General features: G+C 37.7%; 2 protein-coding genes across 5 annotated transcripts in view; one reads left to right on the forward strand and one right to left on the reverse strand.

Moving 5' to 3' along the window:
* The window catches only part of RASSF6 (Ras association domain family member 6), a 53,325-nt gene extending 50,642 nt beyond the window's left edge, over positions 1 to 2,683 (forward strand). For 2 of the 3 annotated variants that reach the window (XM_006770650.2, XM_006770651.2), the window contains exons 9-11: positions 1,131 to 1,249; positions 1,348 to 1,445; positions 1,548 to 2,683. In XM_006770650.2, the coding sequence (XP_006770713.1) occupies positions 1,131 to 1,249; positions 1,348 to 1,445; positions 1,548 to 1,623 (293 nt within the window). In that variant the 3' untranslated portion in view covers positions 1,624 to 2,683. Of the gene's footprint in view, positions 1 to 1,130; positions 1,293 to 1,347; positions 1,446 to 1,547 lie in introns of those variants that run through there. The other variant, XM_015568413.1, reaches the window with a different exon arrangement.
* Positions 2,684 to 7,249: 4,566 nt separating this feature from the next.
* LOC102762095 (alpha-fetoprotein-like) overlaps positions 7,250 to 15,374 on the reverse strand; it is a 31,050-nt gene continuing 22,925 nt past the window's right edge. The window contains exons 13-14 of one of the 2 annotated variants that reach the window (XM_006770653.2): positions 12,288 to 12,420; positions 7,250 to 7,489 (exon numbers count right to left, since the gene is read on the reverse strand). In XM_006770653.2, coding sequence (XP_006770716.1) covers positions 7,472 to 7,489; positions 12,288 to 12,420 — 151 coding nt within the window. In that variant the 3' untranslated portion in view covers positions 7,250 to 7,471. Of the gene's footprint in view, positions 7,771 to 12,287; positions 12,421 to 15,374 lie in introns of both variants that reach the window. The other variant, XM_006770652.2, reaches the window with a different exon arrangement.

Raw genomic sequence — 15,374 nt, forward strand, 5'->3', positions numbered from 1 at the left:
ATTTTTTGAAAAAGATGTCTACAATAAAAATTGCAAGAATATTACCATCTTTATGTGTTGCATATTTGTGAGCAGAAAGAGATATATGAAGGGATGGTCATTCAATTGTAATGCTAGCTATCTCACAGTTCTGGGATTCCAGGTGATTTTTACTTTCTTTCTTATACTTCTCCCCATAGTTTCAATTACATTAATGTGTGTATGTGTGTGTATTTGTGTGTTTTGACTTTGTTGAAGAATAATTGAGAATAATTGATGACTATAATTGTATATATTTAAAGTGTACAACACAATGATTTGATACTTATATACATTATGGAATGATCACTAATATCAAGATAATTAACACATCCATCATTCATATAAACTATGTTTTGTGTGTGTTAAGAATACTTCATATCTACTCTCAGCAACTTCCAAGTGCACAATACCATATTATTTACTACTAGAGGCCTGGTGCACAAAATTCATGCACTTGGGGGGGATCCCTCAGCCCGGCCTACACCCTCTCACAGTCCGGGAGCCCTCGGGGGATGTACCACTGATGGCTTATCTCATTATCATGCCTGAATGGACGAAGCCCACAGATGAATGAAATAATAAAAATACCCCAATATAAAAATATTCTGAATATATTTTTAAAGAAGAGCCAAGGATTGGATGTGGAGTAAGTGAGAAAAGGAGAATTGAAGATAATTACAAAGTACTGGATCTGAATAACTAGAAAGATGGTTTTTTTGTTCAACAAAATAGGGAAGAATCAATAAACATTTGTTGAATATATGAATGAGTGAATGAATGAATGAAAAATTATAAAGAATTTTTGCAGTGTGTTGTTTGACAAAAGTCATAAATGGATAAGGAGATTTTTCTGAACATCCTAACCAAAGGCAAGATTGAATTCTCTGAGTCAAACTCTGAGGAATAACAGAAGAAAGGAGTCCACTTTTAGTTTATTTCAAGGTTTTAATTTCAATGTAACTCTTTTGAGTGAGTGCCTCCTATTATACACGGATTTTTTTTAGGTCTTCTTTCAAAGCGAGCTAAAGAAAGAAAATGAATAGCCAAATTACCTTATTTTTCCCTAGTATGGACTCTTGACTACAGTTGGTTCTTGTTTTCATTTGCAGAAAGAAGACGGCTAAAGAAGACTGACATTCCACTAGTGCACAGGCTCCTGCAGGGACCCTCCAAAGAGAACGCTCGCATTTTCCTCATGGATAAAGATACAGAAGAAATTAGCAGTGATGTATGAGTACCACCACCCTGAGTCTGTCTTTGCCTCCTCCTGACTGGGCACCTCTCACATAAATATTCTGCTTTCCTTTTTGTGTGTTTTATTTTCAGGTGGCTCAATACATTAACTTTCATTTTTCTCTCCTGGAATCCATCCTTCAGAGATTAAATGAAGAAGAGAAAAGAGAGATTCAAAGAATAATAACAAAGTAAGTCAAAATCATGCATGCTGGGGTGCTTGATCCTTTAATAAGTTCAATGTGCTAAATGTGTCCACATTTTAAAACTCTTTTTCTCCTTTTCATTTTCAGATTCAGTACAGAAAAGGCTATTATACTGAAATGTCTTCAAAGTAAACAGGTAGTAAAAACAGAGACGACAGTTTAGTGGCCGCTATTGCTAAAATACTTCAACAAAATCAGAGATGTTACTATTTAATGAGTATGTCCACCCTATACTTGCATTCATGCAAATATATATGACCTTGAATCGGTAGAAAATTGAATGTTGAAAAAGCTTGTCTCTCTCAGAGGTGATGAGGTTCACAGTGGGACCAAAATGAGCTTGAATTTAGTTTCAGTAACTGAAATAAGCTTGGATACTGTGTATTCCAAATAGCTTTAATAGAGAAACAATGAACTGGAATTTAAATGGCATCTTCCACTTCATGCAGTTTAAATGTCGTTTAGCTTGAACTGTCAAGAGAACTGGAATATCAGCAACCAACTCTCAGAAATGATTCAGAAGTCAAAGCTGCCAGCTCGTGAAATAAAACAGAAGCATATACTTACCCCCACCAGGAAATCTGATGGTGATAGTCTTATAGCTCCTTGAAAACTCTAGGGCTGTCTTTATGTGGGTCGGTGACTTTTGGCAGCCTGAAGCATCAGAGCTATAAATCCTTTGGGAAGGGAAGGGTTGTGGACTCTTAAGACTAATTTTGTCAACCTGAGCCCCCTTTTTTGCTATTTTACTGATGACTTTCTTAAGGATATTTTTAGGTCAATTGAACTAGTTTTCTTTCTTTTTCCAAACATATAAACCACAGAGACTTCACATGGTTAATCAGCTTGGCCAAGACTTGGCCCACAGTAACCATTGTTACTGAGTGAATACAAAGGGGTATGCAGAGCTCTAAGAGCTGAATCTGTGGAAGGAATCTGGAGTTCTGCTCTTTTCTCCAAGGCACCTCATTCTGTAAAACAGTGCTCAGGCCATTTACAAGTTGCTAAACCAATTTGGAAAAAAACACAAAACACTGAGAATGGCGCAGTCTCATCTGTGTTTTTATTTATGAACTTTATATTAAAATGGAGTTCTATGCAGCTTTTTTCCATTCTGGAAATTACTTCCATTTGCATTTCTCATATCCATTGTATTAAATTGTTTGGGTTGTGGGCTCGATCCCCAGTAGGGGATGTGCAGGAGGCAGCCAATCAATGATTCTCTCATCATTGATGTTTCTATTCCTCTCTGAAATCAATAAAAATATTTTTTAAATAAACTTAAAGTACCATCAAGTACCTGTCATAAATATGACAAAAGATTTACCTTTAATATATTGAAATTCTATAGAATCCATAAGAAAAATACTCGAAGTGTCAGATAGAAAAAAAAAAAAAGGCAGATGAGATGTAAAGTAAAATCACAGAAGAGGAAATGCAAATGGCTACTAAGTATATGAAAAAGTTGTATCTTAACGTAATCAATTAGTCTATGTCCAATCAGCAGACAGAAACCACACAGTCATTTAAACAGGGGTGTTAGGTATAAAGAATTATTAAGCTGTGATAGGAGAATAACTAAAAGATGGAAAGAGGATGCCTATGGCTGAGGAAGAGTGCTCCAAAAAGGAAAAGCTTGGAAGGAGGGATTGAGAATTCACTGGAGAAGGTGTGGTTGCAACCCACTGGATGGAGGAGAAGTTGGCTGGGTGCCCACACCAAGCAGGGCCACAGCCAGAGGGCGAGCAGGTAAACAACCTCTGGGAGGTGGGTCAGCTGGGGCAGGTGGGCAGGTGGGCAGAGAGACCTGGGACTTCGCTGCAGGTGCAAGGCTCAGATCACATAGGGTCTGTGTCTGGAGGTCCCCAGGAAATGGTTGCAGTGGTTCTCAACCTTCCTAATGCCGCGACCCTTTTAATACAGTTCCTCATGTTGTGGTGACCCCCAATTTTATTGTTACAAGTTGAACATAATTAAAGCATAGTGATTAATCACAAAAACAATATGCAATTAGATATGTGCTTTCCGATGGTCTTAGGCGACCCCTGTGAAAGGGTCGTTCGACCCCCAAAGGGTCGCGACCCACAGGTTGAGAACCACTGGTTTAGAGGCACAGGTAAACGGAGGCTGCAGGGTTGGCACAGAGAGTCAGGGAGCTGCTAGGACTGGGAGCTGGAAGGGCCTCCTTTGAAGAAACCTAGGACAACTCTGTGTGTGGTTTGGTTCTGTGGCACCTTTAAGGCAGCATGGGATAAAGGCCAGGCAAGTGGCTCACCAGATGGCCAGCCCACAGGGCCCTCTCAGGGCACATGCACCATGTTGAGGAGAAGGTGCAGAGAGCAATGATGTGAGTAGGGCACAGGCCTGCCTGGGGCTCCGGGTTATGCCACCACAAACCCAATCAAAAACTGGGAAAGCAGTGGGGGAAATAAAGGCTAGAGAAAACTGCAAGCCACCGGCAACCAGCACTGGGCAGAGCAGTGGAGAAAAAGCCGGCCACCCAGCCAGCCACTAGGAATCAGGAAAGACAGACTTCCTCCTACGGTGCTTCTCCAGTGCCCTCTGCTGGCAAAGCATGGCATCCAAGCTGAGAAGAAAACATATTTAAAGGGTCTATATCCATTTCACAAAGCTGGCAGCAAAGAATGAATTTGGAACAGAGAAGCAAAAAATAACTGGCATGTCAACAAAACACAAATTAAAGAAAAGTAAAATATACTTTTTGGCCTATTAAATCAGTAAAGATTAAGAAGGGACAATATTAAATACTCAACAAATTACAATGAGATGGACTCTCAAACTACTGTAGCAATACAAATGTATATAACTAGAACAATTAAGCTATAATTTCATATTATAATTCTATTTTTAGAATCTTATATTGAAATAATCAGTCATATTATTATGCAAATATACTTGCTATGTTCCTATTTATTGTTGTCAAAAAAATAGCCTAAATGTCAAATATAGAAGAAAGATGAAAGGAGGAAAGAAATACTTATCCATAGAATGTTATGCAGCTATTAGAATTGTTCCCAAATGAATTTTAATTATAGGAGTAAATTCTCCTTATGTACCTAAATAAGGCTATACACACAAATGTTCTAAAACATTTCCTATCCATAAAATATGTGTTTATATGTGTGTGAACACTGGCATTTGTATATATAACTCACAAACTGAAGACATATTCAATGTGGTTATGTCTGGATTATAGAATTATCGATGATTCACTTTTTAAAAATTTTCTCTGCTTATTAAATATGTTATAATGAACATGTGTTACATTTTAAATCAGGAAATGCAAAAGCTGTGATTAAAAAGTTACCAACAAAAATAGCAAGTACATGGAAACAGAGTTCTTCTACATGCAAAAAAGTTCAACTAAATTATTTAAGTGAGGCATTAACATCACTTCTGTGGTAGTTGGAAAATATATCCATAGTGTCTTTGTACTCCCTCTTTCAGGAGTATAGCCTAATCTTCCTCACCTTACAAATGGATTGGACTTAGTGACTCCAATTCCAATGAATAGCAGAAAGCGGAAGTGTCAGAATGTAACTTTAGAGACTAGGTCATCAAGTCACTGTGGCATCATCGTCCTTGCTCACTCTCATGGACCACTGGCTCTGGGGGAAGCCAACTGTCATGTTCAGAGCAGCCCTGGGGAAAGGCTTACATGAGGAGAACAGAGACCTTTTGCCAAAAGCCAGCAATGAATTGAGGCCTTTCATCCATAGCCATATGCGTGGGCCATGAGATAGCCTTAGTCTAGCCTTCAGATGATTACATCCCTGTCTAATAGCTAAAACCTCCTGAGAGACCCTGGGCCAGAACACTCCGCTAAACCTGCCCTGGATTCCTGATCCTCAGAAACTGTGTGAAATAAGAAATATGTGTTGTAGTATGCTGCTAAATTTTATACTAATTTGTTATATCACAATAGATAACTAATACAATTTCTATATTTGTTATATCACTATAGATAACTAATACAATTTCTAAGGCCAAAAATCTGTTCACTTTAGAGTCATCTTTGCAAAATAAAAGAATATAATTTTTTGTCACAAAACCATTTGTCCTTGTCTTAATGGTCTTATTTCACCATCAGTTATACAATAGTTCAGATTTAATTCTAGATATTATACTTATTAACGATAGAGGACCTGTCTTTGGATACCTTACTGTACTTAATGATATGTCTTATGTATAGAATGTGCTCAATAAAAATCAACTGAATAAAGGCCTGAGTGAATTAGTGAAGAGGTAAATAAATTATTTGAAATATTTTTATAAAATCCCCTGTATGTATGTCTCCTTTTTTGCAAATATGATCCAGCTGCTGACGAAGTACAAACAGAGCCTTTTCTATATGATTTCCCATGATATGATGGTATAGTTTATTATCTCTTGGCTGTGTGAAATATTCAGTTATTTCAGTGTTACTATTCCGTGTTACTGTGGCATCTTGTTTAGGGCTAATCAGATTGGTTTCAGAAAATGAAGGGGCCAAAGTCCATTCGCAAGGCAGTTGGTGAGGTGGAAAAGCTGGCAGGTGTACTACTATGTTGGTATATCTACACATGAAAGAAAAACAGGAATAGGAGGACAAAAGCCTTTAATGGAATGCATTTGTCTTCTAAATTAATAATAATAGCTAGAACCTATTAGATTGAGCCATTTTGTCAATATTTGACCTACAAAAGCAGCAATTCATATTGTTCAAACTAATAGCACTTACCATTTCAGAAGCACTATTTTAAAGCATATGAGGAAGTTACTCCTTCAACCCAATTTTATAGATGAAGAAAAGAAGCCACGAAGAGGTGAGGAAGCTAGGTAGACATCAAATCTATGGCTTCAGAATCCACACTTTTAAACCACCTCAGGCTGTGGCTTCACCCTAAATCATACTCCCTCAATCTGGCATCCTTTATGTGTCCTCATTTGTAAAATGGGAATGATAGTACCTACTTCATGAGATGGTTGTAGGAGTTATAGGAATGATACATGTAAATAATATGATCAAAATACATGGGTGCTTGGCACTTTGCACAGAAGTGTGTGATATCAGCTGTTATAATTAAACTCTGATATGTCCCCTCCCATCATTGTAGCCCTATCTTCCACTAAATCTTATGCCCATTACTTCATTCTTGTCTTAAAGCTAGTCAAATCATTGCTTGAAACACCTCACACACTACCATATCTCTCTCTGTTGAAACTGCCCATTTTCTAGTCTTTGACCATGACCTTTCCTGGTCTCCGTGACAATGTGTGTGCATCAATACTCCTGTGCATCATATCAATTAGCTGTGCTCTGATTTCTGATACCAGAAATTCGAAACGTGTCCTTTATTGTAATTCCTTATGTGTTTATATCTTGTATGAATTCATTAGTGATCTGGCCTTATCATATTCATGTTATTCTCTGCAGCACTTAGCACAGCATATTGGACATCAGAGTTACTTAACAAATGTTTATTGGGTTTAACTTGCTAGTGTATATAAGTATGCTGAAATCACTAGAGTGAGAAAACTATTTAGAATCAAGTAAAGAGCACTATAATGAAAACTACAGTTTTTCTCTAGTAGAAATAATTCACTTATTTAGTAAGTACTAAAATATTTCAACTTATTTTTTTTCCTTACAAAAAGAGATCTGGAAAAGTTAAAAAGTCCATGATAAGTTCTTTATGTCATTTATTCCAGGATTTCTGGGGAAAAGACTATTATAAATTGTCACTGAAAGCTCAATTTAATTTAAATATAGTAGGACCCGTCCAGCATCATGTATATAGCGTAAAGATGGAAGACAAAATAATTATGAAAGTAACTTTATTACAAAGCACACTTCATTCAGTTCTTTGATGATCACTTTTAGAAGTGGTATAGACAGAAGCTCCAGTTGCATTTGGGATATTTTTACTCTAAAAACCCAGCAGCCAGTTTCCAGTGGATGCGGCAGCCCATTCCATCTACCTGAGGCTCTTCAAAGATGCCTTGACTTCCTATTTCTGTTGCTGATTCTAAGAAGCAGAAAAGTTATGGGGGGAATGGAGAATGAAAGTGGGTTGTACAATAAGCAGATTTTTCTGCTGAGTAGGAAAGGAGAATTCAGTGTAGACTGGCTAGAGTTCTTGGGCGATGTTGTGAGTCGCTGAAAAATAATTGCTGGCTTGAATATTAGACACGGGTTTCATTATTCATGAAGAACAAAATGCAGATCTCAGCAATCGTCCTACACTGACATTTCTGGAATCATTTAGCCTCCCAAGAGAGACCGGCACTTTTCTATCAGTTTGGACTCCTAAGGAAAAAAGGAAATAAGCACATCTGTGAGACAGGGAAAAACAAACAAAAACATTTAAATAGCTCTGATCCCCATACAGAACATCTTTAAGGCTTCCCTATTTCATTCCTGAGATGGGCTCTGAGTGCCTGCTTCTCACTGTCTTAGAATTTCCCACAGGCCCAGCCCCTTAGCTTAAGGATTTAATTAACTGCAATGTTTCTCCCATTTTCAAGACCCCAGACCTGTAATAAATAAAAATTTGCTGCCTCCTCACAAAAAAAAAAATATGGGATGCTTTTGCTGCAAGGCAAAAATGGACAATCAACATCAGCTTCTCACTGAATTTTAAAACTGCTCTAGGCTAATTTTGAGCTAAATCATCACATAGAACTCCACTGCTAAGACACACACACACACACACACACACACACACACACACACACACTAAATGGCTTACACTCCTAAGAGCTCCTAGGATCCTGTGGAAAATATTAGAAGTCTATTAATTTAGTCCTCCTTCCAGCCCTCAAACAGCACCACACCTGAATTATCTAGCGAGATTGGAATCTATTTAGGCTTGTTTTTAAAACTACCTCTGGAGTTTAAGTATGGTCATTTCTTTGGTAAGCCAAGACTTTTATATCAATCTTCGTAAGAACTTTGCTATAAGCAACCTCAAGATTCTCATATTTAATCTTGTTCATTTTCTCTGAATCTAACAATATTGGGGAAACTCATATTTCTACATATCAGTCTTTCCTGGCCTTACTTATTCCATAGTTTCTTATTTGTTATGATAACAAATGCTGGGGAAGGAGGGAAGAATGATAAGGAAGACGGGATGTGCTGGAAAAGATTACTATAATAATGAAGAATGCCCAGAATGAGATAAGAAGTGATGATGATTCCACATTTTGAGATAAGGCACAAGCAAGATTTTAAAATACAAAATTTGGACTTCTCTGATGGAATGTAGATAACAGAGAAAAGAAAGAGGAAACATCTTACCCTGAGACCAAATCAGCCATTCTTTGATTTCCCATAATGCTGGACACGTTGGGAGACAGCTAGCATGTCACCCTTCCTAAGACTTTGGGATAGACATTACCAGTTTATTTCTCCATATCCTTTGGGACATACTGTTAAATCCTTTTTCCAATCTGGAAACTCTTTGGACATAATTTGCCAATATACTTTTAACATGTGTTGTCTCTCATCTTTTCCAAAATTACAATTCAATAGCAGTAAAAATGTACAAAAAGTCTTAAAGAATAAAGCCCTATCAATCCCACGTCAATGTAAGAGACATTGCTGAAGTTCTGGGAAACCAAAGGAAAGCCTTTGGTATGATATTAACTGATATACCAAAGTGTAGAAATAGGAGCTCAGAATAGTGAAGAGGTGCACCAGCACTAGAAGACCAGAGAGCCATTGATTCTGAGCTCCCTTTGGCTCTTGTCTGCTGCCTCGCCTATTTTTTAAACTTCCTAAAGATTCCTGAAGCCACCACTGTCATTTCAATAAATTAATTTTTACTTAGGTTAGCTACAATTTGATCCTATTATTTACAACCAAAGAATCCCGACTGACATAGCATCAAAAATACGGTGCAAATATATGATAAAATTATATTTAAAAATATGAGGACCCAGAAACCTGATCTTCCTTGTGACCATTTCAAAAAATGCATACAGCCCAGCCTGTATGGCTCAATGGTTGAACATTGACCTATGAACTCAGAGGCCACAGTTTGATTCCTTGTCAGGGCACTTGCCAGGGTTGTGGGCTTGGTCCCCAGTGGAGGGCGTGCAGGATACAGCCTATCAAATGATTCTTTCATAATTGATGTTTCTATCTCTCTCCCTCTCCCTGGTCCTCAGAAATCAATAAAAAAAAATTTTTTTTAAGAAAAAATAATACTTACAAAAGTAAACTTGGCCTAACTTTAGAGATGCTGCATAGTTACCTATAATAAACATTTTAGAAGTAATTCTAACAAATTTTAATTAACATAATTTTTTTTTAGATAATTTCTATTATCTCTTTTATTTGGGAAGAAACACTAAAAGAAAATAGAAGAGAAAGGGGAGGGAAAAGAAAAATATTTGTGCTCTTCAACTATTTGGTTGAAAATTACTATTAGGCAAAAAAGTGTGGGGAAAAGCACACAAAAATCTTGCTGTCATGCTAATGATGAAATAGATGGAGCAAGCACAATTCATACTCAAGAGCAAGGAAACTTTCTTGGGAATGCCCAGGCACATGCCCTTCTGCAAAAGTGTTTATTTGTTGTTACTCAGGTAGAGACATGTTTTCTTAATACTTCACAAAAAAGTAAAGAGGTTTTAAAATAACTAAATAAGTTCTAGTATAGGTGATTATTTTCATTTTGTGTATCGGCTAGTCTGGGGGTCAGCACATTTTTTTCTGTAAACAGCCAGATAGTAAATATGGAGGGTTTTGCAGTTACTATACAGTTTCTGATACAACTTAATTCTGCAACTACTCAATTCTATTATTGTAGACAGAAAGCAGTGGTAGACATTATGTAAATAAATGGGCATGCCATGTCCCAATACAACTGTATTTACGTAAACAGGAAGTGGAACCAATTTAGCCTGAGAGCTGTAATTTGCCTACTCTTTACTTGACTATAGATATATGACTTTTAATATAACACACATAATATAGTTGAATAGGTAGAAAAGGGCAACTGAAGGTAACTAGGCATTCATGAAAATTGCTACCTATAAAAACATTTTCATGGGCCATTGCTAAACTTAGCCCCAGTCCTAACCAGCCTCAGCTGGTTTTACAGTTTTGACTGTAAAGGCTGCTTTATTATGATTTTTTAGCTTTATCCTTGCATTTTTCTGCTTAGATACTATTAGCTACTGTATCTGAGTTTCTGCTCCTCAAGTCATGTCCCTGGAAGAGCAGTCCGTCCCACTCCTCTCTATTAATTTAAATGAAATTCTGTGCCACCATGAAATTTAAGTCACACAACTTTATCATCTTACGAAAAGTCATTTGCTTGTTAACTATATGCAATTACATTAATTACTGAAAACAGTCTCCTGGTAGGCAGTTCGGTGTGTGTGCACAGAGAGATACTCTGATTTGGCATTTGTTCTTTCCTCTTTCTTTTCTCCAATTCCCTAATCAGTCAGGGGCCTACTGAGAAAATAAAATCTTTACATTTCCTAGTTAAACCCCAAATTACATTTGGTGACTCTTGCTGATTGTGGCCTTTGAAAATTTCTAGAACAAAACTACAGTTTGCTCAGACAGATCTTTAAACTATTATTTCTTTAAAATTTCTCTATATTTCCAAGGACACCATTTCTCTACAATTACCAAAGTCTTCAATTCACCTTCTTCTGCTCACTCCCAATCCTAAACAACCCCAGTGCATCTGGTGGCATGACCCTTGTATTCATCTCTAATCATGTTTAACACTCCTAGTTTCCTCAAATAAATATAAATATTAACATACCCTAAGGTATCCCAAACCCAATTACACCAGTCGATCTAGATCAGCCATTTTCAGCCTGTGTGCTGCAGAATTTTTAAAACATGCAATACCCGACTAGTTAGTCAGGGGCACTGACCTCTTTTCCCTTTCAGTGGTTCTCAACCTTCTGACCCTTTAAATTACAGTTCCTCATGTTGTGACCCAAACATAAAATTATTTTCGTTGCTACTTCATAACTGTAATGTTGCTACTGTTATGAATCGTAATGTAAATATATGATATGCAGGATGGTCTTAGGCGACCCCGGTGAAAGCGTCGTTCGACCACCAAAGGGGTCGCGACCCACAGGTTGAGAACCGCTGCAGATTATCAAATTAAAAAATGATAATAGCCAAAACAACAGTGGCTGCTGATGTGAATACCCTGTCTCTTTTCTTAAAATATATTTTTATTGATTTCAGAGAGGAAGGAAGAGGTAGAGAGATAGAAACATAAATGATGAGAGAGAATCATTGCATGCCCCCTAGTGAGGACTAAGCCCACAATCCAGGCATTAAACAGTGACCTCTGGCCTCAAAGGTCAATGCTTAATCACTGGGCCACTCTGATCAGGCATGAATGCCCTGTCTTGAACCATAAATAGATAGGTCATATAATAGAGTTGCATCTTATTGGTCATGTTGCATAATAAGGTTGTGTCTAAGTGGTTAATTCTTTGGACCAGAAATTCTTATATACAAGTATAGGCAACTGCTTTTTAAAAAAAGTCACATTAGAGCAAAAAGGGTAAGTAATTACTATTATTTTCTTGTAAATCAATCAAAATTATACTTGTTTTTGGTCACATAAGCAAAAAGTATATTTTTTGATATGCTGCTGAATTTTAGTAATACTTTATATGTGCCATGAGATGAAAAAGGTTGAAAATTGCTGTTCTAGACTATGATTTTTTTCCTAATCCACTACAGATCGGAATGGAGAAAAGAAGGTTGTTGTTTTTTTAAAACTTTGATAAGTCCTAAGAGTGCTAAGAGAATATACAAGGAAACAGGAATACCTCTTCTTGGAAACATGTTTCACGTTTTTCTGCTTGGCAGCACATCTTCACCAGCTGAGTAAAATCCACAGTAATTGGTTGGAACTGCATCTCTGTTGCATATGGCCTCTGTTTCACAAGGTTGCTGAGGAGCCTGAATCAGAAATGAGTTGCAAAAATAAAAGCACCTCTGATTTCTACAAGAATAAACTCAAAGTAGAGTAAAGGTTTAAATGTAAGATGCGAGCCCTGGCTGGTTTGGCTCAGTGGATAGAGCATCTGCCTGCGGACTGAACTCTTAGTAATATTATTTCTGACATCTCCTAAGGCAAGGGGAAATAAACAAAATAAATAAATAAATAAATAAACAAATAAATAAATAGGACAATAATGAACTGAAAAGTTTTTGCACAACAAAGGAAAGCATAAAAAAAAGATAAGATAATCTACTAATTGGAAGAAAACATTTTCCAATGATACATCCAATAAGGGTGTTAATGATCCAAAATCTAGAAAACTCAGACAACTCAACACCAAAATAACAAACAATACAATTAAAAAAATGGACTTGACATTTTCCTAAAACGGACATACAGACGACCAATAGATATATGAAAAGATGCTCAACATCACTAATCATCAGAGACATGCAAATTAAAATCACAATGGGATATCACCTCACACTGGTCAGAATGACTATCATCAGTAAATCAACAAACAAGTATTGGTGAGGATGTAGAGAAAAGGGAGCCCTGATACTCTGTTGGTGGGAATTCAAATTGGTGCAGCCACTGTGGAAAATAGTATGGAGTTTCCTCAAAAAAAACTAAAAATGGAACTGCCTTATTACCCAGCAATTCCATTTCTGGATATATTTCCAAAGAAATCCAAACCACTAATTTGAAAAAATATATGTATCTCTATGTTCATTACAACATTATTTACAACAGTCAAGCTAGGACGCAACCCACATGCCCATCAGTAGACTCCATATAAAACAGTGATACATATATATAAGGGAATATTACTCAGTCATAAAAAAAAATGAAATCTTACCACTTGTGACAGCATGAATTGACCTAGAGGGTATTATGTTAAGAGAAATAAGACAGAGAAAGGCAAATACCATGATTGTATTTCTATGTGGAATCTAAAGAACAAAACAAACAAATAATATTGAAACACTCATAGACACAGAGAGCAGACTTGTGGTTGCCAGAGGAGAGGGTTTTGGGAAACTAAGTGACAGAGGTGAAGGGATTAAGAAGTACAAATTGTTAGTTTCAAACTAGCCATGGGGATGTAAGTATAGCATAGGGAATATAGCCAATAATATTATAATAACTATGTATGGTGCCAGGTGGGTACTGGAAATATTGGGGGAAACACTTTGTAAATTAAATGATTATCTAACCACTATACCATACATCTGAAAGAAAAAAATGATACATGCTTTTAAACTAAAGAATTAGCTTAAGTATAATTTTATAAAATAATAAAGGAATCTATTTACTACAGAAAAAAATAAAATAAAATAAAGTCACAAGCCAAACATTCAAGAACTCCAATTTTCTATGGGCACTAAATAATTAAAATGCCTTATTGTCTTTAAAAAAAGGAGAAGAAGAAGGCAGAGGTCTGGGAACGAGACTCAGGGCAGGGGTATCAGGATGTCATGCTAGCTCTCTTCAGCATTACAGATATAAGGCCGCCATTTCTATAGCTGGGACTCTGTGCCACATGGAAGCTAGACCCCCACAAACAACTATGTCACATACTTGTCATAAACTTGCAGTTAACTTACCTCTCTGCCCTTTTCAACCCTTCTCCACTATGATCGATTTCTCTCAATCCGACTATTTTTATTTAAAAATATTTCCTTTAATCCTTTCTATTCTTTTAGTTTAAAAATGTTTAATTTACCTTTTTAATATATTACTAGAAGCCCGGTACACAAAAGTTCCTCAGCCCATCCCTGCACCCTCTGACAGTCCAGGAGCCCTCACTCCTTACCGCCCGCCTGCTTGTTGCTCCTTACTGCTAGGCTCACTGTTTTCTGTGCTGCCTCAAAGGCAGTAGAGGCTCCTGCCACTGCGTCTGTGCTCGCCAGGCATGAGCCTGGTTTCTGGCTGAGCAGCGCTCCCCCTGTGGGAGTGCACTGACCACCAGGGGGTAGCTCCTGCATTGAGCATCTGCCCCCTGGTGGTCAGTGTGTGTCATAGTGACCAGTCATTCCCAGTCATTCTGCTGTTAGGGTCAATTTGCATATTACCCTTTCATTATGTAGGATAGAGGCCTGGTGCATGGGTGGGGGCCAGCTGGTTTGCCCTGAATGGTGTCTCAGATCAGGGTGGGGGTCCCACTTGGGTGCCTGGCCAGCCTGGTTGAGGAGGTGAGGGCCGTTTTCAGACTGGCCACACCCCCTTCAGGGTGGGGGTCCCCGCTGGGGTGCCTGGCCAGTCTGGGTGAGGGGCTTATGGCTGTTTGCAGGCTGGCCAAGCCCCCCAGCAGAAACCCTTACCCCATGAGGGTATGGTCATCCTGGGTGAGGGGCTAATAGCTGTTTGCAGACTGGCCAAGACCCCAGTCCCCCAAGCTCCCAGTGGAGGCTAGCTGGAAGCAGGTATCTGGGATTTATTTATCTTCTATAATTGAAACTTTGTCGCCTTGAGTGGAGTCCACATCCAGCCAGGGCAGGCAAGAAACTTGGCTTCCTCCATCACCAGGGCAACCAAGCCTCCTGCTTGCTCCAGCTCTATGGTTGCCGGCCACCATCTTGGTTGGGTTAATTTGTTGCTCTGATTGGCTGGTGGGCGTGACTTGGAGCATAGCAGAGGTGTGGTCAATTTGCATGTTTCTCTTTTATTCGATTAGATATTTTATTCTTAATTTTCAATGCCATCAACTTGTTTTCAGCTTTTCATTTCTAGGGTATTAATCTTTTATTTTCATCAAATTTATGCACCATTTTATATACTGTCTTAAATCTTCACATTTCAACTCAATAATTTTCATAATTGGACTTGAAATTCTTTTTCACCTATTTCTTTTTATTTTCTCAATTTTAGTCCATGACTTCAACTTCTACTTTCCCTTTATTATCCTGCT

This window comes from Myotis davidii, unplaced genomic scaffold, assembly GCF_000327345.1.
Source record: "Myotis davidii unplaced genomic scaffold, ASM32734v1 scaffold905, whole genome shotgun sequence".
Classification (NCBI taxonomy): Eukaryota; Metazoa; Chordata; class Mammalia; order Chiroptera; family Vespertilionidae; genus Myotis; species Myotis davidii.